At 39.7% G+C, this 27,017-nt stretch overlaps 1 protein-coding gene across 1 annotated transcript in view; it reads left to right on the top strand.

Moving 5' to 3' along the window:
• Positions 1-27,017, top strand: part of GPR158 (G protein-coupled receptor 158) — a 181,122-nt gene that overhangs the window by 143,644 nt on the left and 10,461 nt on the right. The window contains exons 7-8 of the mRNA XM_018909303.3: positions 13,394-13,632; positions 24,762-24,900. Of these exons, the coding sequence (XP_018764848.3) occupies positions 13,394-13,632; positions 24,762-24,900 (378 nt within the window). The remainder of the gene's footprint in view (positions 1-13,393; positions 13,633-24,761; positions 24,901-27,017) is intronic.

Below are 27,017 nucleotides of genomic sequence, written 5' to 3'. Positions count from 1 at the left end.
GAAGTGTCTGGCTCAATCATCTGAACTCCCTCCCATCAGGTATTTACCTACATTGGTAAGTTTCTCCCTGAGCCTTCTCCAGGCTGAGCAGTCCCAGCCTCTGCTGCTCCCCTTTGTAAGGTGATCAAGTCCTTCAGTCTCCTTGTGGCCCTTCACAGGGCTTATCTCCATGATGTCCTTGTCTCTCTTGTACTGGGGAGCCTGGAGCTGGGCACAGCACTCCAGCTCTGGTCCCACCAGCAGTGAGTGAAGCACAGGATCACCCCCTCAGCTTGCTGAACATGCTCTGCCTGGCATGGTCCAGAAGGCTGGTGGCCTTCTTTGTCACAAGGCTGCACTGCTGGCTCATGGTCAGTCTGATGGCCACCCCAAGTCATCCTCTGCAAAGCTGCTTTCCAGCCAGTCAGCCCCTGGAATATTCTGCTTCAGGGGATTGCTCTTGCCCAGCAAGTAATTATCAAGACATGTGACTTTAATTATTTTCACAAAATTTAAATTCAGACAGACATTCAGAAACCAGTTTCCAAGAAACTGTAGCTTCCTCAAAAGTACTCATGATAAACCTAATTAGCAATTTTTTCTGATTGCCAAACATGCTGAGAGTTGATTGAGCATTTACCTGGCAATAGATCATGGAAGCTTATCAAAGAATCAATTTTAATCAGATATTGCTGACACTGTACAATTATTCCGGGCTACTGTGCTTTAAATTTCTTATAATTGTATGATTTATTTTATATGCCAAAACAGGGCTCTTTTTTACTGCTGTGTACTGTGCTGCTTGCACAAGTCAAGCTGAAGCTAATCCAAGCACAAGGAATCCATAGGGATGCATTTTATCTGGTGTCAGTTTTATGCAACTGGGGCTTTTTGACTGCTGGATTTTCTAGTTATTTGTCTTGTTACTATGGTATTATAAACTGAAGAAGTGCATTCTTCTCTTTCTTCTGTTTTTGACTTTATTCTGACCAAAATTTGTTCTCTGCTTTAACTGAAAAACTGTTTTGCACATACTGATGTTCACTGTCTTACACAGGCACTTGTTCTTCCATCAGGAGAGGTGTTTGGCACTCTAAAGTACCTAAAGAATTCTATTTTGGTCTGCTTGCCTTTACTGTAGGTTTTTTTTTCTAAATTTCTTTGTGAAGGAAACAAGTAAGTTGGGCAATATGTCAGGGAATTCATGTGACTCTCAGCTTGGTTATGAACTAATGTCTATTTGTGCTCTGTGTCATCTGTATTTAGAAGAAAAAACAGGAGTTTGGAGTAATGAAGGCTTGGAACCTTTGTTGTTGTTGCTTTTGAGAGTGGAGAATGTAAAATAAGATGACTAGCAAAGCAAGGGGAGGTCTGTAGTAGTACTGCAGCCTCTAATAGCCATATCTGCACCTCTGTGTTGATAGATTAGAGACATTTTTATATGATATTGTTCCTTCATGTCAAGTATCTCCTGAGAGCCTGGAACTTACAGTGAAAGACATGAAGCTTCTGTGTAAATGTTTGCTATTTGACTTCATGTTAGACTTTCTATTCTGCAGAGGGTCACTGCTCCTCCATGCCAGCAGCTGGCCTCTTGCTTTCCCCTCTGTAGGAGATGCTTGACATAGTCTGTTAACTCACACCCCAAGTGCACAAGGTCCTCAGTAACCTGCTGTCCTTGATCTGGCTTGGATCAGGGTTGTGTCAGAGAATTTCTCACTTTCTTTCTTCCAACCTTGGCTATTCTGTGAGTTAGAGAACCAGAGATGTAATAACTCCCCAGATACCTGATGAGCTTTAATTCTCCTTCCAGCATTTTCATTCCATCCCATGTAAGCTATTCCAGGTGCACATTTACAGAGGAATATTTTAATAATAGCAATATTTTATAGCATGGAAATTTTATTCCATGAAGTTAATATTGTTTATGGTTTCAATTTCTGTTGGTGTTGACACTGCTGTATCTTGTGACAGGTGGAGGTGTTCCTGATTTTATCTGTTGTAAAAGTGGTTTGAACCTTATCTTTAGCAGGCAAGCTGAAGAATAAACTTTCCTTTCAAATATCCATGAGGCCTTAGCCATGATGCCTGCAAGCACAACCATGAGATAAAGCTAATATTTATTCCACAAGTGGAAGGAGAACACAGTGCTGATAAAGAGCTTCTTCTGCAGTAGAGTTGATACAAAACACTGCTGCCTGTCAATCACATTATAAATTGGCAAACATTTCTTTTATTAAAATGGGCACAAAACTAGCAAAAACTAAATATTATAAATAAATAATGCAGTTCCATGTCCTTTGGTACCACATTTCATTAACTCCTGCCAACTTAGCATCATATAATAAAGGTGTTGGCAACCCAGCACCTCTTCTGAGCTCTGCTAAGTACAGCAGTCTGCACTGTGGATCTGAGGGAAGGATTGTATCCAGTGAGTGTGATTATTACTCTTTCTCACACCTAAAGGCAGTAAAATAGTCAAGACAAGTTATTTCATCTGAGCTGTTTTAATTTTCTGGCATGGCAATGTGTCTCAGTGAGAGCACAACTCATCAAAGACTGGACCTTGCAGTGTATCCTCCTCTGTCCTCATGGTTCAAAAGAAATGCATATTTATGATTATCAATGAAGTGATAAGATTAGGGGATAGTGTGTTAAAAAGTGAAAATTTAGATGGCTTCATTTGCATATGTAAAGATGTAGGTGCTTCTGGTCATTCAAAATCGAAGCAATTTGGCCAGTTCACAGTAACTTCCAGCACTGAAACACTCTGACAGAAGTGAAAGGACAAAAACACACTCCAAAAGATATAAGGGCATAAAAATGGTGGCTTGTTGCAGTGTATCAAGACAGGACAGGCTCCTGTCCCTTTGACTGCTGATGTTTGCTTCTTGCATCTTTAATAATGAATTGCAATTTTAAAGTATTGTGGAAGAACCACATTGCACAGCAGAAAAGGAAGTAAGTGCTTGTAACTAAATCTGTGAGGAGAGAGTTTACTGTGAAAAGATTTTTTTGTGTGTGGTGCTTTAGTCAGTGCTTCACAGATATAGTTCTTTTCCTATTCTCCTGCTTTTTCCTGGATTTTTTTCAATGCAGTATACTTAAACCAGTTTATTTAGAAAAATACTTCTCTGGAACGTCCTCTGGAAATGCAGCTGGACCCACAGTCAGTGACACCTTTGCACTGTGTGCAGCTGCTCCTGCAGGATCCTCCTCTGAATAGACAAAGAGAAAACTCAGACAATCTAATTAATGAGTCAGTCAGGTGACTTATTTTTATAATGGCAAAACTCAAAGCAATGAGATGCACCAGACCAGAAGTAGCAGTGCTTGTGCCTAATTCTTGATCCATGTTCCATGCTCTTGCAGGGTGGTCTTGATTTGATCCAGTTACATGAATTTTGAAGTTGCATCCAATTCTCCACAATCTTCTGTTTCTTGGAAACTTTGTTTCCAGATTCCTGCATCTGCTCCAGGGCTCCTACTGTTACCTGCTGCTGTCTCCCAGATCCGAGCTTGCTCAGCAGTCTGTAGAGAGACAGAGGAATAGCACTTCCATCAGAGAAGTCTACTGACCCCATTGTTTCATAAAAAGTTGTGTCTTTAATGTCTTACAAATACAGATAATGTCACATGGAGTTTGAAGATCCACAAGAAAATCTCATCATCATGAGAAACTTCATAAAGGAAACACAATTTGACTTCCAAGGAGAAATCCATTTTCCTGCTCTTCATCTCACTCAAGTGGAATATTAAAAAAAAACCCACTAGGTCACTGAAGCTTCTGTGACCACAAATCCAAACCCAGACTCTGTGGTTAGGTCTTGTAAATCAATGTTTTTTTGCCTTTAGAGCAGGGGTGGGAAGCTCCTCCTTGCTGGGGATGTGGAGAGCACACAAACCCCTGTACTGCTCTGTGGGGTGATGGGGTCCCAGGGATGTCAGCCTTGGTGGAATGAAGAGCTACATCTGCCCTGCAAGCTGCAGGATCTCAGATGCTGCTCTAGAAAATTCAGTAGCATCGTTGTAGGATATTATTAGAGCACTATTAAATAGTTTTTAATTTTGTTAAAACAGCTGATAAGACAAAAGAGATCACATAGCAGCGCATTTCATTTTATTCTGCTTTAGTGTAGAAACTTGCTATGTAATTAGGACTAAAAATAAGTAAAGGAGGAGATATTTTTAGTGAAAGCTTTTTATCTTGTTCAAATCCACTATGTAGCACACCCAAACAAACAGTTACAGTATCACATTTACCACTAGTGAGGTAGGATACAAAGGGTAAGACAACACGGTGTCTATCTGTGAACATGAAAACAATTAATTTATCTGTGAAATTCTGATTGTTTTCCTTCAGCTGCTGACTACTGTTTAGTGCCATTCTCAAAAAACAAAGTTTAGTGATCTGTAAATATGCTATGGATATATAGTTCAGTCCTCAATAAATGACTGCTAGCAGAGTGAATTATAATTCAGTCAAGTACACTACATTTTTATTCACTATTTTTTTATCCAGTGAAAAGCCTTAGATTCTTCTTATATAATACCTAAATAAATTATTGTAACACATTTATAGAAGTGATGAAAAACATAGTACAGCTGCAGTGAATTGCTACGTCTTTATTAAAGCAGCAACTTTTCCCATCATGCAAATAGACCAGAATATTTACCATCTTTAGCTTAAAAGGAGTGAGGTATTTTGGTTTTCTGGAAAAGTACTGTCTTTTTTAAGTGGGGCTTATCATTCTCTGATCAGAAGTACAATGCTTGCCAGTGATGTAAGGAGGAGAAGAAAGGAAAGAAAATCACAGAACATTCTGAGCTGGAAGGGACCCACGAGGATCACCAAGTCCAGCTCTCAAGTGAATGGCCAATGAGGGGAACAAACCCCATCCTTGGTGTTATTTGCAGACCATGATCTGTCTACATCAGTATAAATAAAAAAACTCTCAAATTTACTTTGGTTTGGATTTGGGCTTTATATATTTCAAGACTTTCCCTGTTTGTAGTATCACTATGTTAAGAATAAAAGTACAAGCTTTGGCATGAGGTTTTGCCCAGCTACCTTATTGATGATGCTAGAAAATGCCTCTGAAAATTGGAAAGGTTGTTGAAATTGTCTGTGAATGTTTTCAGTAGTAGAGGAAAAGTGTTAGATAGAGCAGCACTAACTGGGAGGGGAATTTTTCATCCCAGCTGGCTTTACTCATCAGCCTTTGTTAAATGAAACATTGTGAGCCAGGTTCACAAGGGGAGTTGCCTTTTGTACATTCAGCTGCACAATAGTCTGTGAAGCAAATTTTAGAATGAAAGCCTTAAAAATGTTCTTGACCTGTTGTAGGAAAAGATTACCAGGAGACAGTTCTTGCATCTGTTTTCACAGTGTAAGCTTCCTGATAAATACTGACCTTGAGATCTTTTGTGCTGCCTGTTCTGAAAGTCTTTGATAAGGATAAAGAACTCAATGGCTTTTGATTTGCAAAAAAGATAATAACCACCTGATGAATTTTAAAAAGCAAATCATTAACTTAGCCAGACCTTATATAGGCTGAATTTTTAGACCAAACTGCTAGTGGCAGGAGTCTTGAGAATCTCTGAAGTAAAGTTTTTGTCACAAAATCACTACAAATTTGAATGAAGGAAAGACTTAAACAAGATTGGTTTGCTTATGGAGAAAATTGTCTGAGGAGCTGACCTCATTTTTTACTGAGTGAGAGATGTGGTTATTTAAACATATCTGTCAGGAGGAAAGGATTGAAATGGCTGCTAACCATTCAATAGCAGACTTGGAAAGAAATGGCTTTGTGCCTATCCCAAGGACCTGGGATTTCCAGAACTTTAGGCATCTGTGGTCATGAGCTCTGTGTGATGTAACCTTAAGCCCAGGTAGTTGACAAAGAGGAGACATTTAAGTGTTCAAGGCCAGCTTGGATGGGGCTTTGAGCAACCTGGTCTAGAGGAAGGTGTCCCTGCCCATGTCACCAGGGTGGAATGAAATAATCTCTAAGGTCCCTTCCAAACCTAACCATTCTGTGATATGTCAGTGCTCATTGTCTGGGGACAGACTGATGGGCTTTTTATTTATTGGTTTATGGAGTGCTCTGTAGCAGCTCTGCCTAACCAGAGTTTGACAGCAGAGTGTCAGATGTTTCACTGGCACTCTGTAGTTCTGCTAATCTCAGCAGGATTTGTGGGGGTATTACTGCAGTAAGTGGTTTATTAGAAGAGATAATTAGCACAAAGCAGATGAGGATTTAATAAATAAGGAGACTTGGTCTGCATCACTGAAACCTAGTTACGTGACTTGGAAAGTCCCTTTGTTGAGCCTTCTTACCTCTCATCTCCCCAGTGCTTAATACATCCATCAGCTCACATTCAGGATGGGCAAATCCTGCTGAGGAGTGGCCATTTCTGATGAGACCTACCTGGATGATATGATAAAATAAACAAAAGCACTTCAAAAGGCAACACACACACACACAGAGGCAGAAGCTTCCATATCTCCTGCAGTGGGAGCTGGGAGGCAGCTGGAACAGATGCAGGCAGCAGGGCAGTGAGCTGGGGAGCAAGGAGGCACTGGGGAACATCAAAGCTCAGCTGGTCTGTCAAAAGACTCCAGCTGCAGTTCTTGGAACTGGCTGCAGGCAGAGAAAGCTTTTTGTTCTATAATCCACCAGGAAATTGAGCTTTTCCCAGGTGGGAATTTAGACTTGCAGGTGAAAGGAGAAAGTAAAACCTATGCATAGCATGAAAAATGTCAGAATCCTTGGCTAGATTTAAAGAAATAACATTGTTTGTTCACTACAGATTGGTTTACCTACAGATTGGCTTACCTACAGATTGGCAGACAAAAGCTACTTCAAATGAATAAATTTTCATCAAAACAAGTCATGTTTTTAGACCTTTTCCATGTTATTAAATATGCAAGAAAATGTTAGGGCAGTGCTGCTCACATGGGAGTGAGTGAGTGAGTGAGTGGTTCTGATTGCAGTGGGAAATCTATTGTTGTCCTGTTGCCTCCCAATACCCAGAGCCTTTCCTTGAACTGCTTGTGATTTCCCTCCCACCTTCCTCAGTCTGCTCAAACTCCCGAAAATTATGTCAGTGTTTATCCAGAAATGGAACTTTCATTCAAGCACTGTAGGATTACCTTTGTAAGTGTAGCATTAAAATTGTCTAGGAAACTTCTGTGCAGAGTAGGTTAGCATTAAGTCATGACACGTCTCTTTGCTTACTAGAGGTAGATTTTACCAGGCACTGAGGTAAAATACAACTTCATAGCTTGTTATTCTAGCCATACATTATAAATATGTATTGCATTAATTTCCCACAATAGGAAATCACTGTAAAACTCTAGGGAGGATGTCAAGAAAACTCTATTTTCAAAATCACATTTTTGAAAGTAAATACAATTTGTTACAGAAAATGTTTCTGCAGCAGAAACATTGCAGAAAATGTTTCAGAAACAGCACTGCTTCTCCCATAACTCAATACACAAAATTATCTGATTGGGAATTTTTACTGTGCCATGTTAATATTGCTCTTATTAAACACAGACCCCCAGGTAAGGAGTTGAAATCAGGTTCACTTCCAGGACAAAGGAAACAATCCTGCAGCATGATCTCCCTCCCTGTGCTTCCAGTACTATTGGCACCTGTAGTTTACCTTGTAACTATGGAGCAAGCCTATGATACCATTGGTGGCCTCAGTGTGCAGAGCAGCCTCCACAGAATCACAGGGTGGGTCAGGCTGGGAGGCACCACAGTGGGCATCTGGTTCAGCCTCCCTGCTCAAGCAGGGTCATCCTAGAGCACATTGCACAGGATAGCTCCAGTGAGGGAGACTCCACAGCCTTTCTGAGCAACCTGTTCTGGAGTGGGATCACCTGCACAGTGAAAAATTTCTTCCTTGCATGGTGGAACTTCCTGTGCATCAGTTTCTGCTCGTTGCCTCTTGTCCTGTTGCTTGGCACTACTGAGGAGAGCCTGGATCCATCCTCTGACACCCTCCCTTCAGATACTGATAGACCCTGATGAGGGTCCTTCTCAGTCATCTCCTCTCAAGGCTGAACAGGGCCAGCTCCCTCCGCCTTTCCTCATAAAATAGACGCTCCAGTCCCTCAATCGTCTTTGCCACCATCAGCTGGACCCACTCCCAGAGCTCTGTGTGTCTCTGTACTGAGGAGCCCAGAACTGGACATGGCACCCCAGGTGTGGCCTCACCAGGGCTGAGCAGAGGAGCAGGATCACCTCCCTCAACCTGCTGGCAAGCTCTTCCTAATGCACCCCAGGACACCAATGGCATTCTTGGCCACAAAGGCACACTTGTGCTCTGTTACCCATTACAAAATCCAGTGCATTTGGATAGGTTGGTCAATTCCTCTGAGCATTTTTTAGCATTGTCTTTCATAGCAGTGTTCTTGACATGTACTTGCTATTACAAAATTCTTTTCTGAAATAAAAAATGTGGGAGATTTCCTGTTGTTTATACTGTAAGACATTGCATGAGTAGTGTGAAGGAACTGAGATAAGTTGATGGCTCTCAGTGATATGTGGCCAAGTTTGCTGGCTACACACAAGGTGGGGGTTCTCAGAAGCATCCACACACCCACATAGTTGCCCAGACTTCTTTTCCTAGTTGTTGTATGTTTTCACTGGACAGGACACGATGCATGTGATGCAGGTCCTGCCCTGCTGCTGTCATGCTGCTGACACAGCCTCTCAGTCCAGGTTTGCTCAAGTTCAGTGTGGTCAGAACTAATAAAGCAAAAGATTGTCCCATGAGAGTATTCTCTTCAGTGGTGCACTTCTAGTTTGTTCTGTGCTGAGTCCTTGAGAAATCTCTTAGGAAGCAGACAATGACTAATTTGGACACTTTCAGCTGGAAAGTTGTTTAGGAAGCTGTTCATTTCTCAGTTGGGTTTTATTCTTTGCAGTGAAAGCCAGTAACTCATGGTATGAATCTATCTAAATATGATTTCTGAGGTCCTGGGCCTTAAGTGTTGATATTATTGATTCAGTCATCTTTCCTGATGTGGAAATTATACCTGCACTCAGCATTTGTGTATGTGTGTGTGTGTCTGTGTAAGTGTAGGCACTCTTTTGTGTCGACATGGTGCCGTGCGTGTCCCACTGGTACCTTTTCACTTTTAGTAGAATCACATCAGTTTACAAACTCAAAGTAACTAGTGGCATATTCACTGTTAGTCCAGAAAAGTAGGTAAGACATAATCCCTGCACTGTGGGAGGGCAATATACTTCTGAAGAGCTTGACCCATTATCTTTCTGATGTAGCTTTTGTATCATAATAAAAATCACCAGTCTGGAACAGAGCAGTTTGACAGAATGACTCAGTTGAGTCACAAAATGACAGATGCTAGAAATAAAAAATAAACAAACTGTGCCAGGTCATTGCTGTCAAAGCAGGATCCTTCACCTGTAGTTCCTGCTGTTTATGCAGTCGGTGGTAGTTTGGGGACCATCTTTTTGTTGAACTGACATGAAAAGTTCATATGGTTTTATTTCTTTTCTAAGGTTACACATTGCATCTTAGGCTATAACTACAGCAGCAGCCGTGTGCTTCACTCAATGTTTCCAAACTGGGGATCCCAGCCAGTCCTGTGAACCAGTGTGCTCTGTCCCTCTGCTTCAGATCCACTTGCAGCATCACTTCCCTTCCCAGCTACAGGGCTTCCCTTGACTCTCAGTGCTTGCAGCCAAGCCCTCCCCTTCTCCATTTATGTGGAGCCAGGCACCTCAAAGAAAATCCTCAGACCATGTAGCTTAATTGTCCCCAGACTTGGTGCAGCCAGCAGAGTTGGGAGTTACGTGCCGTGGTCTCCAGGCAGTTCTTTCAGCCTGAGCTGCACCTCCTGTTTGCTCTGTAAAGGGAATGGCTATTGCATATCAGCTTTAATCCTGGCTGTAGCTGAGAGTCAAAGCTTTGCTCAAAGACAGCTGTGTCTTCCAGAAAAGCAGGTAAAACACATTGCAGTGTTCTGTGTGATCTGACTGTAAACAGAGCTGATGACATGTCACTGGAAATTATTGTTCAATTATCCAACAACAGTGCAGAAGAGTGGATTGCATATGCTGAGTGGATTTAGGTGGGAGTATAGCTAGAAGATGCTGAGGAACATGGTTAAGTTTTCTCTTCTGTTTTAGATCAGGGACCCTGTGTCTCAAACAGACCCCTTATCTTCTACCAGGACACTGACTGGCACTGCCAGTAATTTTGGCTGTGGATAGGACAGGAGGAGTCGTCTATTCAGTTTGCCTTACTTGATACTCATAATTAAACATTAATTTGCTCAGGAACTTGAATCTGCTACATCTATATTCATAAATTAAGTAGCATCTGAGAACATTCCTGGGCACTGGGACTCCATCCTCTGTCCTGCTGAATTGTAATGCCAAGGATAATAGCATGATATCTGCCAGTTGGCTTCAGTGCCAGGGATGACCCATGGCATATTTGATTTCCTAGCAGCAATTCAGCCCACCAGCCCCACTTCTTACCTCCCTGTAAGACTTCTCTTTTGTTTGTTCAAAAGCTAGTTTGACCCAATATAGAGATATTGAACTGAGTGGAAAAGGGGGGCTTGAACATTGTCTACCCAGAAATCAGGGCAAGGATCTGAATCAAGAATTCCCCTGTTTTCTGACAGAGGGTACCAGTAATCAAACCCCAAGTGTTTGCTGAGGCAGTCTGGTCTCATACTACAGCAATTCAACTTTTTTACAGTGAACTTGGATTGTATGAGTCAGAGGTACAGGAAAGAAAATGACCCTCCAGTCTGGTGAGATGACGTGCCCTTGAGAGAGGAACTCTTGGGCAGCTGTCTCTGCTTTGATACATGTTCAATAACACATAGAAGATGAGAGCAGACAGAGCATGTAAGTCAACGTTGAGGTGGTGAGCAACGAGGCTTTGGATTCACACTGTGGCAGGAGAGTGAGGGAATTGGAGCTTGGGAGCTTGTGTTCTGCTTGACAGCTTTTATACCACAACCTCTGAAAAGGAGATTTGCAACATTACTGATCTAATGCAACTTTCTTTACAGCTTTTCAGAAGAATGTTTAAAAAAAGAAGTGTAAGAGTTGGCTTACATGTAAGGCTATGAGTCCAAGGTGGAAATCATTGTGGTGGGGGATGCTTATTTTTTATGAAAAAGAGGAGGAAAAAAAAGAAATGTGATTTGATCCAAATTTGAGGAGGTTTGACTGCTGTATTGCAAAATATTTGTTTCACTGTGCTTAGGTAAATAATGTAGCAGCAGCCCACGCCTCTCCCTTAGAAGGCTGTCTCACAGGCAGCAGTTAATGAACTGGTAATGAAAAAAATCTAATGGGTTCTGCCTTATTATGCCCAAAATAGGCTCACATGTTGACTTCCAGCAGAATCATCAAGAATTTACTTTGGAGCCAAAATACAAAAAGTTTCTAATAGTTCTCAGCTGGTTTGTATGATTTCTCTAATAATTCAACATTCATAAAAATGTATGATGAGATTTTTCTCAAATGACAAATTATAGCTGTGAAATTTTCCAGTTCATTACAAAAATAATAAATTTTTCTTCCCTTCAGAGAATCTAACTATTGGCCAGCATTCACAACAGGTAGAAGGAAAGCCTTTGCTTCCTGATTTTAGAAAAAAAATAGGAATTTAGTGTTTATGAAATGAGGGTTCACCAGTGCTGCCCTGGACAAGTAGTGCTGTGGCTGAGCAATGCAGAGGGAAGTAGCCTGCCTTGCCTTTGTGGAGTTTTCTGTCTCTCCTGGATGAAGTCTTTGGGAGTCTGCTTCCAACAGAAGGCACTTAGCATCTGTAAAGGGAGAGCAGAACATCTATCAAACATGGAAAGATCAAAAACTGTGACTCCCTGTGGAGGGACTGTTAGGAGGGAAACAGCTGAATAATGTTGAACATATTCAGATCTCTGACTTCACCTAATGCACACTGTGAAGGCTGTGTTTGTAGTCAAGTGCTGATTCATTGTTATGGATGTGGAAAACCTTTTGTGCTTCTGCCTTTAAGACACTGCTCCATTAGTTGTTTGAGAGGCAACACTGCTTCTGCCTCCTTTCAGACAAATACAAGCATAAATGTTAATCTGAAGTGTGATTTTGTAGTGCTGAAAAGGCAGGCCTGGCTGTCAAATTTCTTGGGAGGTGGCTTGATGCTTGGTATACTGAAGCAACTTAAGAGCTGACAAGGGCATTTTAAAAATCAACTTTAGGAAATAAATAATCATGATACTGAAACCTCAATGATAATTTGTCTCTTCATGGAAATCAAGACTGGACATGCTCATACTCAGGAGTCAGGAACCACTGTGGTTTTGAGGACAAAATCACTGAAACAATTGAACTCTTCACTTTGAAAGACTTCTCACACCAGTGTCTAAAACAGGCTTTAAATTTCAGCTCATCTGCTTCTAATGGTTTGGGTACATAAAAACTTTCATGATAGCCTTTCCTCAGTGCTCATCCTTGTCAGCTTAGCAGGGCCAAGGCAGGAGCTCTGCAATGCTCCCAGAAGATGCTTCTGGCAGATCCCATGGTGCAGGCAGCACAGAAAGATATTTTGTGCTACATGAATAATCAAACTGCTCCTTCTTCCCAAGGGGATTTCCTCAAATTTTGGTTGTTCTCATGCTCCTAGGAGGAAACTTTTTCTGCATTAGCAGGTGGTGATGGATAGAAAATGCAGGTGCTCTTTCCTTGAACAATTCTTGTGGGAGTAAATTTATCCTGATTATAAGTGCAATTATTTTTAAAGTATTATGTGTTCAGTAGCTGTTATGTGGTATAAGTGTTTGATGTGTGGAGTGGCTTTTCTTATGTTGGTTCTGTTCTAGCTCAAAAAACATGTTGTTGCTTCTAAACAAATCAAACCCCCCTTAATTAGCAAAGTGCCTTCCATAGTTATTTCTGTGATGAGTAGGTTATTGTCTCAGCAGCATCAGACTCAGTGGGAAAAAAATCTAAGAAGTGTTAATTTGTTCTTCAGAAATAGCAGGATTGGGGATGAGCAGACAGCATCAAAACAGACTAAAATCTCACATACATGGTTGCTGGTTTATGGAAATGACCTTTCATCTTTCAAAGACAGTAGTCTTCCACTGGGAAATGGAATGTACAAAACAGCTTGACAAGACAGCCTGTAAATGTGTGTCTCTAACATAAGCATATTATTGCTATGTAATACTCTCTGGGCAGCAATCAGTTCCATTTAAATATGATTAATATGAAAGTAATAATGTTCCAGACTTCATTCTTGTGCATACTGTCAGAGGAAAGACTGTTGATTTGTTTTTTAAATAATCTGGTAGGGAAATGAAATGAAAGCCAAATTCCTGTCACACTACTACTGCTCTTCTCAATCCTGCACTGTCTGACTTTTTCAGGGTGCTGAAGGTATTCCTGTCCCGAACGGCTCAGCGCATTCCATACATGACAGGTGGGAGAGTGATGAGGATGCTGTCTGTTATTCTCCTGGTAGTCTTTTGGTTCCTCATTGGCTGGACTTCTGCAATAACCCAAAATTTGGAGAGAAACATTCCACTCATTGGTCAAGGGCAAACATCGGACCACCTGATCTTCAATATGTGCCTCATAGACCGCTGGGATTACATGATGGCTGTTGGTATGTTAATTTTCTATCTTATCTTTAATTTCTGTAATAAAGCTTGGTTGCCTTTTAATTTTTCTTCTTTTGGAATATCTCAAAGTTTTGTCAGACTGCGTAATATGTGAGAACTACAGCAGTAAAATATCAGCATATAGATTTTTTAAATGGGCTGAGAAGTAAAACAAAATATGCTGACACTTCTGTGACTTTCAAAGGTTTGTAACTTGGATTGTAGTAACAAAGTGATGGGTGCTCAAGACATTTCATCCTAGAACAAAAAAGGAAGAAGCAGTTCTTCTACTATTTAAGCTCTTCAATGGTTCTACTACTATTGAAGTGAGAAATTGTAACTAGTTTAATGAAGGCTTTTTGATTTTGCACCACAGAACTGGTCAGAGCTCTTGTGTGAGGAGGGAAAGAATTTCCACCACCACTCATTCTTAACCTTCCAAAAATTGGTATCAAAGTACAGGGAATAGGAAATGCACATCAAATGGGCCAGTTTGATGTTTTTGTTAGATGTGCTTTCAGTGCATGGAATAGGCAGGAGCTAAAAATGACACCCTAATATAAATTAGAGAAGGGTTTAGTTTTTGTTTCCTGAGCTCTGTAAGAAGCAGTGGGTTCCCTGTACCAGGGTTCAGCTAAACAGTGTGATGAGCTTTCTCCCACACAGAGCTTCCACCTAGAGCCAGTGTTGCTTGTACAGCCCAGGCTAGCCACCCACTCTCTCAAATACTTCAGTGGTTTGAAATTGGAAATAAATTCCTGCTTTTCTGCCCTTTCCCCACTTCTCCCATGGACATCCCACTGACAGAGCTCTGCTCCTGAGGATTAGGGAGAGGTAATGGTGGCTTCTCCACGTGAGAGTGCAGATGAGATGGACAGAAGTGGTTTCTCTCAGACTGGCATACAGAAAGTCAGTGTATGACAAAACACTGCTGCCAGCTTCACAGAGGAGCTTCCATGGCTCCAAGGTGCCCCTGTGCTCTGCTTTCCTCTCCTTTCTGTAAGATCTCAGAGGCAGTCAGGCACAGGGGTACCCCATCTGTCCATATGGTCACTGGTAAACCATGCAGAGAAGAATAGAAAGGAGCATGTTTTGAAATGCCTCTCAATTTGGGTCCTTTTGGAGGATGTACTTTGCAGTAATGGAATAGCAGTATTGGCAGAGATATTGTAAAATTGGCAAAAAGAATTAAATGTGAAACACTTGATGATGTCATCTGCACTAACCCATTTTGGATCAAAATTTTGGTGTATTTGACAGTGTAGTTTTATTAATATTTTGATAGTGGTGGTTTTTGAATAATGGCAACAAATGTTTTTAGTCTCTGGGTTTTATAATTCTGATGGTGTAGTGATTAACAATTCAGATCTTAATACCCAATTCTGATCAATTGTATATTTTGACAAAAAATTACATGAGTTGCTGTCTGCCAAGTATTGAAAAAAAGTAAGAATTGTTCATTTACATTTGGAAGAATTTTTAATGTTTTTCAAAATACACTTAGGGGTAATAGAAGCAAAGTGAGCTCTCAAGCCTGGAAAATAGGGCAGAATTTCTTTTGTGCAGTCATTTTGTCTTCTTTCCCACACTACCTCCTAGACAGAATTATGCAACTCTTCAGTACACCATGCAGTCATATTAGTGGTACCAAGAGATGTGCACCTACAAGACTGTAATAACATGTGTGGTCTATATATATATATATATATATGTATATGTGTGTGTGTGTGTGTGCATGGGACTTCAAGATTCTTATTGTTAATAGTGGCCTCAAAAGGTTACAGTCAGTAGGAACTAGTCCCAAACTTAGATACTTCATCTCAGAAATGTGTCAGAAGTAATATCCTTAACAAAGAATTCCTTTTATTCCTATGTTAGCAGCCTTGCAAAATATAATATGTAGTAAATTAATTGATAGATTCTGCTATTTGATTTCAAATGCTAAAATAAAAATGGTGGATGTTAATTTATTAAAGATTTCATTTAATTTTGTCAGGCACAGTATTTTATATAAATCTAGTGAGTGTTTTGCAATATATTCTGTCACTTGCAGCCCTTGCTGGAATACTTCCCTATTTCACTGGGCTGTCAACACTTCACTGAAATGCAGACAGGAGATTTTCAAGGTCACAGATTAGTGAAGTGAGAATTAACAAGGCTCTGCTAGAAAGTCATAATGAGATGAATCCTTTATGCTACCAGAGATTATTGGAATTGGGATTTATGAAGCATTTTCCATACTAATCATGCTACTTAGACTCTATCTCCGGAGACTTTTATTACAGTGAATGCTTTATATTTACATTTCCATTAAGTCTAAGAGGATGGTCTCTGTGAGAGATGTAGGGACTTATACACAATGGTTATCACTGTTTCTAGCATTGCCTCTGTACTCTGTGATATGCTGATGAGAAAAATTAGCATTCAGTAAATCTTACTTTATCTACATAATGTAATGTAAGTTACTGTGTATTTTCCTTTGGGTTTGTAAGTTAGTGTGTATTTTCCTTAGGGTTGGACACTTGTGAGTAGCTTATTTGTTACTTGCCTTATTGTTTTATTTCCTCTGTGTTAGTTTCTGCATCCCTTTCAAGGTCAGGGCATCTGTCTCATTGAAAATCCATGGTGTGGTTGACAATCTGAGATTGCAGAGAAAGACCCGAGGCCTTGAAAATACTCACCCACAAAGCCTTTTTCCTATGGCCTGAATATATTTTATACCTCTACCTGTCACCATCAGATTTTGGCTTAGAAAACAACTCCAAGTTATAAACTTCTGCTGCCTACAGGCTTGCAGTGTCACAAATCAAACTACTGTTCTTTATCCCGAGGGGAAAACATCCTATAAGTGTAACAGATATTGTTCCAGGATTTAAGAGAGCTTCCCAGAAACTGGAAAAAGAGACAATATAATAAGTTTAATGAACAAAGCCCCGGGGAGGAGACAAAGGCAGGCAGAGAGATAAACATGCATGCACAGGCACAAACAAAAGGCAGAGGTGAAATCTTGACAAGTGGATGTTCCTGACTTCAACAGTGCCAGTTTCACCCCAAATGGATAGGCAAGTTTTTTAAAATCCCCCATATATTCTGTGTGTGATCTTCAGTTTTTATTTAGACCAGAGGTGAATGACAGGTATTAACTAAGCACAGGGAGATGTTTTTCCCCTGCACCTGTTTGGTTTCTGGCTGGCAGGAGCAGTGCTGCTCCACTGTGCTGAGCTGCTGCTGTGGCCCTCACATCTGTAGGTCATGCTTTAGGTCTTGGGCATCAGGAGGGTTTCAGATATGAAACTTCCTCATAATTACTGCATGCTCTCAGCCAGGAGAAGGAAAAAAATGAGTATTTTTGGACTGTTCCCAGAAGAACTCCCTACCACTGTTCATTTGTTGATATTTAACATACATAATCTTTGTGTCTAACGAGGGCATGAGGTGCCAGGACAGGCTCTGACAAACTGGGCATCAAGACTGCCTGTACAGTTTTGAGCTAGGGCATTGTAATACATCCTTATGGGGCTCTTTTATTAAATTTTCTACAGGCCCTCTGCTGCATTCAGTGAATGAGTGATTATTATTTCTTTTTGTTATCCCCATTTGATGTGGCCCTATGCCATATTTGGGGTGTGTTGTTCAGAGTAACATGAGTAAAGAACTGTTCATTTCCAAATGGACATTTTTAATCATGTTCTTCTTAGCATCAATGCACAAAGATTAAAGCCAAAATTATCCATTTTCGGTGTCTGTCTTGAGACATGGAAGGACTGGTTTTTCAGAGTACTGTTTATAGTCTCCTCTGTGGAAAGCACAACCTGGAGATGCTTAGAATTCAACACTGATGTTGAATTCATTTCTCACATTAGATACTCAAAAAGTATATCATGTAAAAATAGTGATCACTTGTGAAAAGCTTATCTAAGTGATAAGGCCAGGGTTGTATAAAATGTTTGCAGCAGAAATAGAAAAAGAACAGTGTTTTACAAAGTACCTTCAGCTCTGTCTCTTTTCTGCTTGTAAGCTACTCCTCCTGGCACCCTGCACACCTCTTCAGCAGTCCTTCCACAGTCCACATCACCAGCACTGTGTGCAGTTTTATGGCACTCATCTCTAGGATAAGGTAAATCTGGAAGAGGATGAGGGACAGCACCAAAGATGGGGAGTGCTGCTGGAACCCCCAGGTTTAGCACTCTGGGTTGCATTACCCCCTGCAGTAACATTGCTTTCTCTTGTTACCTGGTATGTGGTAAGTGAAATCCCATATCCTTTATTTAGGCATGATTCCTACAAAATATTTCTGCCCATGAAACCATGTTTGTGTTGCCTGGGCCACGTATTTCTGTGTTTGTGAATGACACATTTAGTTGCTTCTGCAAGTTTCCTGTGGTTTGGGAGAGGCTGGAAGGTGTTCTGACTTCCTCTTGTATTTGCACCACTCTTTTTGGAGTCCACTACTGGTACTGCTCCAAATCTTTCCAACACTTTAAGTACTTTGGATGCCATTGGCATTTGCTTTTATCCTCTTTAAGATGTGAGAGAAGGCGTCCCACACTCAGCCAGTTTTCAGCTGATCCTCTTCTCCCTCTTTCATCCACGCACAAGCAGAGAGGTTGATGGGGCTCGTGGAGACAAGAAGAGTGTCCAGCTGACTTTAGTAACAACAGTGAGCTGTGGAAGTCATGAGGCAGGACAGAGGAAGTAAGAAAATTAATTCTAGAAGAAGTAAGGAAATGCTTGAGTATAAGGGCTAAAAGGAGTGCAGAAATGAGAGGAGCTCCTAGAGACCTGAGACTGGCTTAGCACTGGTTTGGCACAGTGAGACTCCTAGGTCTGTTGGTCACACTCAAGTCAATGGGTATGTCTCCACTGCCAGCAAAAGCCATATCTAGGTCACCCTGAAGCCATGGGATCCACAGACCATGGTCTGCTTGGCTCTTGCATCGCTTTGAGTAGACCTGCAAGGCAGTCCTGTAACAGTTTGGGGGACAGAGTATGCTGTGCCTCCCACCAACCCAAGGACCCCACTCTTCTCTCTCAGCCTTTACAGCCACAGGCCATGGAAGTTCTGGGAGGAAAAAAAGTCTGAATCTGGTACCATCAATTCTTTTACCAGAAATAGCTCTCTTCATTGCTGTGCATAGCTAATTAAAATGATGCTGAGATATGGTGGGAGAGACAGATAAACCTCTGGTAATTTATAATTTGCTAGGAATAACTCATCACTAAAGACTTGTAATCACAGTTCATTGAAATATATGAAAATCCTTTCAGCTGAAGAAAAAAGCTTCTCCTATGACATGGTGCAACTCTCCAGGTGGGAGATTGGACACAGCGATGCAGAAAGAGATTGCGTTGGCTGGCAACACAGGAGCAATTGAGGACACAATTTTTTTCCAGTTTTAAAATGGTGCATGCTCAGCTCCAGCTGGCACCCTGAGTGAATGAACGGATGGAAGAGCTGTGCTTCCAGATCCATAGCTCACTTCATCTCAGTAAATGGGATTTAAAATGTAGTGAAGTGTGGTAGAGAAATAGATGAGTTGTCATAGCTGTGCTATGGATGTAAGTAGAGTGGTAATCAGTAATTAGAGTTTAAAACATGGGGAAAAATGGTATAATTGTTGGAACAGTACTATTTTACCAAGACTGTAGAGTTCAGAATACCAGTTGAACTTAAGCAAATCACAGCTTTAACGTCACCATCCCTGGGGAGCAGTGGCCTGGTTTGCCTATGGTGGTGCTTTTTAAACAAGTAAGTGTGGTCAAAAATAAAGCTTCATACAGAGCCATGAAAATGGGCTTTAATCTTTCAGGGCTGTCTTCTTTTTGCAAGTCGCTTCTGGACAGCAGAATGCGGGTGGGCACAGGAATGGGTGTCCTGGCTCCAGCCATCTTCACCAAGGGGCTGGCATGAAGAAGAGAATGAAGAGAAAGGTATTTCTGCCAGACTAGGAGGGCTGAGAAGCAAACAGGACAGTCTGAAGTAATTCACATTCCTCCCCTGACCATGGCATTAAGGAAGCCCACATTTTAGGACTTAAGCTCTTCACAAATATGGGTAAATTTATTTCCACTGTTGTTCTGAATGGCAGGGTGGCATTATCCCCATTTTACACAGGCAGAGCTGAGGCACAGTGAGATTAAGGTTATATGGTCCATTTAATATGGTTGTCCATGTTGCAATGCCTTTGGCTCAGTTACAGAGCTTAGTAAAATATATTTGCAACATTTTTATGGTCTCACTGGCTACAAATACAGCCCTGCATGCTATTTTTGCTGCAAATCACAGCAAAATGTGTATTTGGCACCCAAATAGCAAGAAAAAGGCTCCCACTTCTGCAAAAAATGATGACTTATGCAAAGTTTGGATTGAATGGGGACCTCAAATGCTTTTTTTTTCATATTCATAGAATATGAGAATACGAGCCAGAGGCACAAGCAGAGTTAGAAGTCAGTTGTGTATGTGTTCTAGACCGCTCTCCCCCCTTGCAGTCTTTCCTGTCGTTCACTAGACATCCAAATGTCGTTTGCAACAAATTGCAGAGCCTTCTTCATTAGGCAGCCTTGATTAGGTGGAGTACAGACATCTGCATAGCAGGAGTGAAAGCAGCAATGGATTAACGAGGGGATTTGCTTCTGCTCAGAGCAACACAGACCACTGCAGGTTTAGCAAAACCTAGAAAATATGTTAACCCAGATCTTCTGAGGAAGTTTGATTAAGTCAGTAATAACAACCCTAAGTCTATCCTTTTCTGTGAAGCAGACACATACCACAAACTATGGATATATAGCATAGTCCTTCATTATCAGAAGATGCAGAATATGAGCAGTGGCCTAAAAAGATCTCAAGTGAGTGGACATGGCTCACTCTTCATAGTAACAGGCATTGTAACTGGCACCGGCCCAGTGTGTTGGATGATTAAGGTAAGTGCTCCAAATTGCTTCATTTTCCAAAAACATAATCAGCATCATGAAGACAAGGAAGAATCCTGATTTTTAAGCACCAACGAGTATATTAAGGAGGTTGATCAGATAATGCAAAGACCAGATAAAAGGTTCTGTGGATAAGAAGTAGGTAGTGACTAAGAAGAGAGATATTTAAAGACTAATTCATTTGTGCACATGACTTATTGAGGTCACTTTACATTTTCATCTCTTACCTTCCATTCATATCTGCATCCATTTATGCCTTTAAAGCAACTGTGCTGTTTCTTAACCTCTTAGCTATCAAAGATTTTCTCCCAAATCTAAATGCCTGTTTTGGACAATTATAGAGAACTGCTGCAAGGTTTTTTTCAGAGCTCTTTTATGTTTTATTGTTTTGACTCTGCATTTTCTGTCCAGAGAACAGCTGACAGCTCACTCACTCTCCTAGGAATTTCCATAATTTTTTCAGAAGGGGAAAGGAAGGGTATTTAGGTTTTGTGCTTAATATATGAAATGGGATAATTTATAAGCCTTGTGCTAAATCATAGGAACAAGATCATGTGTTTTAAGCTTTGAGTTTGCTCTAGACAGGTATGCAGTATGCTAAGATATTTATTTAGTCAGAAAGTCACTTTTCTACACCAGACTTTTAGTGGAAAATTATTCAGCAAGCCAAATAGGAATCTCATATCACATTTCATAGATTTTGACCATTAAAGATATTTGGTGCAGTCAGTGGTGTCCCATAAAAAATCTAAGAGAGGGATGAATTGTACATTAGAACCTTGCTGCATGGTGGCCAGATATACTCAATTATCTATCTGTCCATCTATCTATCTATCTATCTATCTATCTATCTATCTATCTATCTATCTATCTATCTATCTATCTATCTATCTATCTATCTATCATTAGTTATATCTTTGTTATTCATTGCAATAATAAATATATTATGTTACATTACTTTATATTGAGAATGTAAAAAGGCCATGTAGGAAAAAAAATACAGCAAAAAACCAAATTTTTAACACCTTTAGATTTTTGATGCAAATTGCACTAACCATGTGTAGCTAATTATAGGAACTTGTCTTCTCCCCTAAACACAGCTTTTTACATCATACATTTAATCTTTTTAATTAGTGGTTTAGATAATAAATCAGTTTTCTATCAGTCTGTTTTGTCATTGCTGATGAAATTATTGTAATATTGGTTTAGCAAGTTAAGGAACTCTGTTATTTTACCTTATGTTTTAAGAGCCCTTCCATATTTGTGTTCCATACCAGATGTCACAGTAATTATTATCTGCAGACAGGAATGCCAACTCTGCTCTAAATGTAAAGCTTTTCTAAAAGCATTATGCACTGAATGGTACAAACTACTGTTATGCTCCAGTATATTTATACTTTGAAATTGCTTCTTGTCTAAAGAACTCCTTGCAACTATGATTGTGAAACTGAAAACTGAAATTTTCAGAATTAATCAGATCTGGAGATCAGATGTTACCTGCCTTCCTGCTTAGCCCAGCTAATTAAAATGCTTAAGGTTTGTGAGGGTTTGTTTTTTAGGTTGTTTTTTTTTTTTTTTTTTGGAAGTATGTTTTTTTTCATTTTCATTTGCTCTGTGTGCAAAAAACCCCAAAACCCACTAATTCAAAATTACAGCATTTTCATTTTTTCTTCTAAAAGTACGCAAAATTTGGCCCTCACTCTTTAGTTTAAGTAAAAATACCTTCAGCAAATGAAATTTTACATTTTTTTTTTTTAATTTCTTTGGAAGCCAAACCTTTCAAATTCTCAGCCTCTATTAGCACTTTGAACTGATCTTTCTAGTCAGAAAGAATCTTGGGGCTCCTCTCGCTTCAGCTGAGAAAGAGGAAGAAGAACAGACCTTGGGTAGTTTTGTGGAGTGTGCCTGTTATTTCACAATTAGCTCATCTATTCAGTTCTCCTGCTCATGTTGGGGAGCAGGGGAAGTTTGGATGAAAGGGAAAATGTGAGGAAATAGGCGTTGTCTGGCATGTTAGAGGAGCCCTGCTGAGCAGTGCTAGTATGAAGGGTTTCCATAGAAGACAGGGCAGTAAGATACAGTGATCTGGCTTTAGCAGCCTAATTCCAACAATTTTCTGCTTTTCAATTTCTTCTAAATCATTATGGAGCAATGAAAGCAATAAATTACAGTCATTTGAAGAGCAATACATTCCAGTGCTATGATTCTGCATATGTGAGGCAAGTACCTAAAGAAAAAAAAACCAAACTGCTAAGATTTGTAAAAACCTTTTATTCTTATTTTATTGAAGCTAGTTTTGTATTCCACTTGGTCAGGAAAGACTTCAGGATCAAGATAGCTTTGTAAGTCATTCTGTGCAGGAGTTTTTAAGAAACCAGAATGACAGACTTCCTTTATAGCATAGCTAATTTTCTAGAAATTAAATGGAAGTAGCAGGCAGTTTGCCCAAGTGTATGAGTAATATGGGAAAAACATACCTGCATGTGTGTTTTTGCTGAGCTCAAAACAGACTGGGACACACAGTCTCAGAAGATTCATCCCAAGATTTTTTTCATTTTGATACCCAGTAAGGCCTCAGATCATACTATTACTTAGTCAAAAGATCAAAAAGTTTATTATATTAGGATTTGGTGAGGAAGATGCCAAAAACAGCAGTATGGGTGGATTATGCCCTTTCAGATGTTTGGGTTTATGTGACTGGCAAGACTGCTGGGTCTGTGAAGGCTGTGCTCCAGTAAAAATAGGATCTTGGAGATAGGACATGTATTTTTCATGAAGAAATGTGCAAAGTGTTGTTCAGAGTTCAAAATAAGCTCTTGTCATAGCACAGAGAGCTCTGTGTGACTGAATTAATTTTATCCAGACTCGTCTCTATTGATTTTAGCTGGAATTAATAGCAATAGCATTTGAAGTTTCAAAATGGTGTAACAATATATTATAGATAAGTTACAGCAGTCATGTACTACTAAAAGTGGAGGTGCTGGAGGGTTTGTTCTAATGAGATATCCAGTGCTGAGATTATATTTTAGTCTGCTGTTAATGGTGGGTTCACAAGCATTTGTGTCATTACTGAAACCAGACCAGTAATTATTTGCTGACCTGTTGCACAGGGTGATGTCACAGATCACCAGGTTTAGTTACAGTATAGAAAAATTACTGGCAAAAAAGAGTCTGAAAAAAGATTGATTTTCTATTCTACTGCATTTAAGTGTAGTTTCTATTGCAAAAATTCAACAAGATAAAAGAAGTGTATGAGTAACAATGGGATCACAGTTTCTGCAGCTGGTCTGGAGCAGTGCTGGCATTGCAGGGGTCTAACATGAACTGCACATTACTGGGTGACACTCAAACACTTCCAGCCATTGTCAGCCCAGACTGCAAGGCAAGAGGGACTGGCACCAGCTCTATTCATAACTGCATGACAGAGCTGTAGGGTGTTTTTCTAGGAATTTTTTTTTTTTAAAGTGGTTAGGAAATCACTTCATTTTTATCAAGGTCCAAATGATGTCACATCAGGGTGTCCACTGGAAGCTGAAGTCAGTGTACTGTTGGGTGCAGATGAGCTGTCTCTATCTGAATTGTTTAGGCTGATCCAGACACTCTACTTTTTCTCCTTTCTTCCTTTACTCATTTTTCTCCTAAAAGAAACACATCATTGCTTTAAGTGCATTAGACCCTCAGAAGTGACTTGTCATATTATGGGTACCACCAGAATTAACTGTCTTGAACAGAGGAATTTTTTAAACACAAAATATCTTGTTTTATCTAAGTTATAAACCTTTGAAATGAAAGTGTTGTCTTAAAAAGCATGTAGTCTGATAGCAGCACTATATCTGCCTCTGTAAAAGGAACCAGAGCTACAATTAAAAATACTTGTCATTTGAAGTGATGTCAGAATTCTGTAGTACTGATTATAAAAGCAAGCAAGACATTTTTAGACATTGTCTCAAAGTTGGTCAATTGGTAAACTGAAATACCATGAATGCAAGGGTTCCTGATGTGGAAAAAGATGTGTAAAATTAAAACCAAATATATCATGTACAGTGACAATATCCAAAAGGGTTTGACTGCCTATGTGTGTACTTATATACATGTGTATTGTCTTTGCATAGATTCTCACACATACAGAAGATACTGTAGTGCTTCAAATTTCCTTCCATCTATAAAACTAATTGCAAATTATTTCTTTTTGTTCTTCTCACAGCTGAATTTTTATTCCTCTTGTGGGGTGTTTATCTCTGCTATGCAGTGCGGACAGTCCCATCAGCATTTCATGAGCCACGTTATATGGCTGTTGCAGTTCACAATGAGCTCATTATCTCTGCTATATTCCATACAATTAGGCAAGTGATCTGTAGATCTAGTAATTAACCATTTATCTTTCAGGTTTCGTATGGTGCAACTTAGAGTGGGTGAATGGGATAGGATGCATAATGGAAGATCTTATAAATATTTGTTTCTGCAAATTAAGTGCTTAGTAAACTTAAAACTGTTCCCATGGGATCCAAGAATATGAAATTTTATAATCAGGGTTTTTTTCAATGTAGTTAGGTGATATTTTCTTAGGTCAAAGTTCAGTATATATGATAAATTAGGTATAGCAATACCACTGTCTGTCTTCATCTACATACCAGTCACTGTTTTGTATCCCTAGAAAAACAGCAGGTAAGAATGTTGGTTTGTATGAACTTGGCTGATGTGTAACAGATTGGTGAGCTGCAGCTATATGTTAAGATTATTGTACTGGTTTGGGCATGAAGCATAGTGTTTTATATGCTGACATAAAAAAATTGTTACACATATAATGCTGTATCGTTAATTTAAAGCCCATGTTTCTTCTGAAGTCTGTAATGAGCTCTGCATTTCATATTTGTAAATTAATTGGGTAGTAAGAAATAAATAAGGGTCTTCGCTAGAGCTGCATGAAAATTTGCTAAATCTGGCTTTCCTAAAGAATACGCTGTAAAAATGAATTGGTCCTAGAAAATGCAAAAGAGGAAGATAACATCAGTTTCATCTCATCCTGCAAAAACTCTTAAGACTTTCTTCTGACATTCTCACACCTTCTTTTGCCTCCTAACAGATTTTATCTACTAAGATTTTTTTTTTTACATTACTTCATTGGCAGTCTTCAAATATTCTCCTCTGTTCCTTCGTCTGTCTTGGCACTAACATGTCTCCTTGTCTTCTTGATTTTTGCTTTCATGGTTTTTTCTGAGTAAACATCAGCAAAGCAAATCCTTCATCTCTGTTCCTTCCTGGTGCTCTTTTCTCTTATCATTGTTATACAGTACACTGCATTTTTCAGGCATGCCATTTTTTCCCCTTCCCCTTCTCCTAACCATGTATTTCAACACCCACATACACTCAAAATCTATACTCCCTAACACAAACATCTGCAAAGGTATTGTTGAAATAGTCTTTATTTGATGGCAGCATTTTCCTTTTCATTCCTCAATAGATGTAAAATTCACTTACAATACTTTTGAGTTTATTATTACCAATATGGCAGCTTCTCAGTCAGTTTTTCCCCATTAATGTATATTCTTAAACTGTGTGTTGAGCCATGTTAGAAGATACAGTTCAGAGGTATTTTTGTAGGCTGCAAGTTCATTTTAACAATAGAACAGGAGGCAAGTAACCTTGGATGAAAGAAAGGGGAAAAGGGGAAAATGTGGCATTTTAATACATTCCTTATGAAGGAGACACAAAGGGATTCAGTCTTTCAGTTTGTCTTATTGACAGTCCTGTGCCTGCAGCCTAAGATCTGCTGATCCTATTCTTCCTTCTTTTCTTCTTTTTTTTTTTTTTTTAATGTACATTTTGTATTGATTCTTTCTCATCTGTCTGAAATATGCTGGTTTGTTGAAGAAGAATTGTATAGTGTTTATAGATAAGATTGAAAAAAATGTACATGGTCCCTCCTGAGATTATGTCCATTTCTGCCTGCCCAAATGCCCAACTCTTAATTTCCTTTTTTTTTTTTTTTTTTTTTTTTTTATCTTCCCTGCCAAGTTCTGGATGCAACTGAAAGGGCGGAAATGTAAAACTTAGATTTATATGACATACCTGAATTGTCATGAAGTTGAAAGTACTGTGGAGCCTTGAAGGACACCTACAAGGCAGCCATCCAGTCTGAAAACTCCCAAAGCTCATGGAAGATTGATGTGAGCACTAAATAAAACCTTGAACTGTTTGCATTTTGTTTTTGTTTGAAAGTATTCCCATTTCAGAAACAGTGGATTCTGGATTATCTTCAGATCATCATAGTATTAATTCCTGTATTACTCTTTCTCTTATATTACTGAGAAACCCAAAATTTATATGGAAAAAATCTCATTCAAATAGAAATCCTATCTTTGCTAGGGCTGAATGGCTACTACAAATGTGATTTTGCATTCAGAGGCATGGTATGGCATGGATACCTGAATCAGTCAAGGTCTCCAGCATAAAGCAAGCA

This window comes from Serinus canaria, chromosome 2 (genome assembly GCF_022539315.1).
Source record: "Serinus canaria isolate serCan28SL12 chromosome 2, serCan2020, whole genome shotgun sequence".
NCBI lineage: Eukaryota > Metazoa > Chordata > Aves > Passeriformes > Fringillidae > Serinus > Serinus canaria.
Note: the sequence above shows the minus strand (reverse complement) of the source record. Positions and strands in the feature narration are given on the sequence as shown.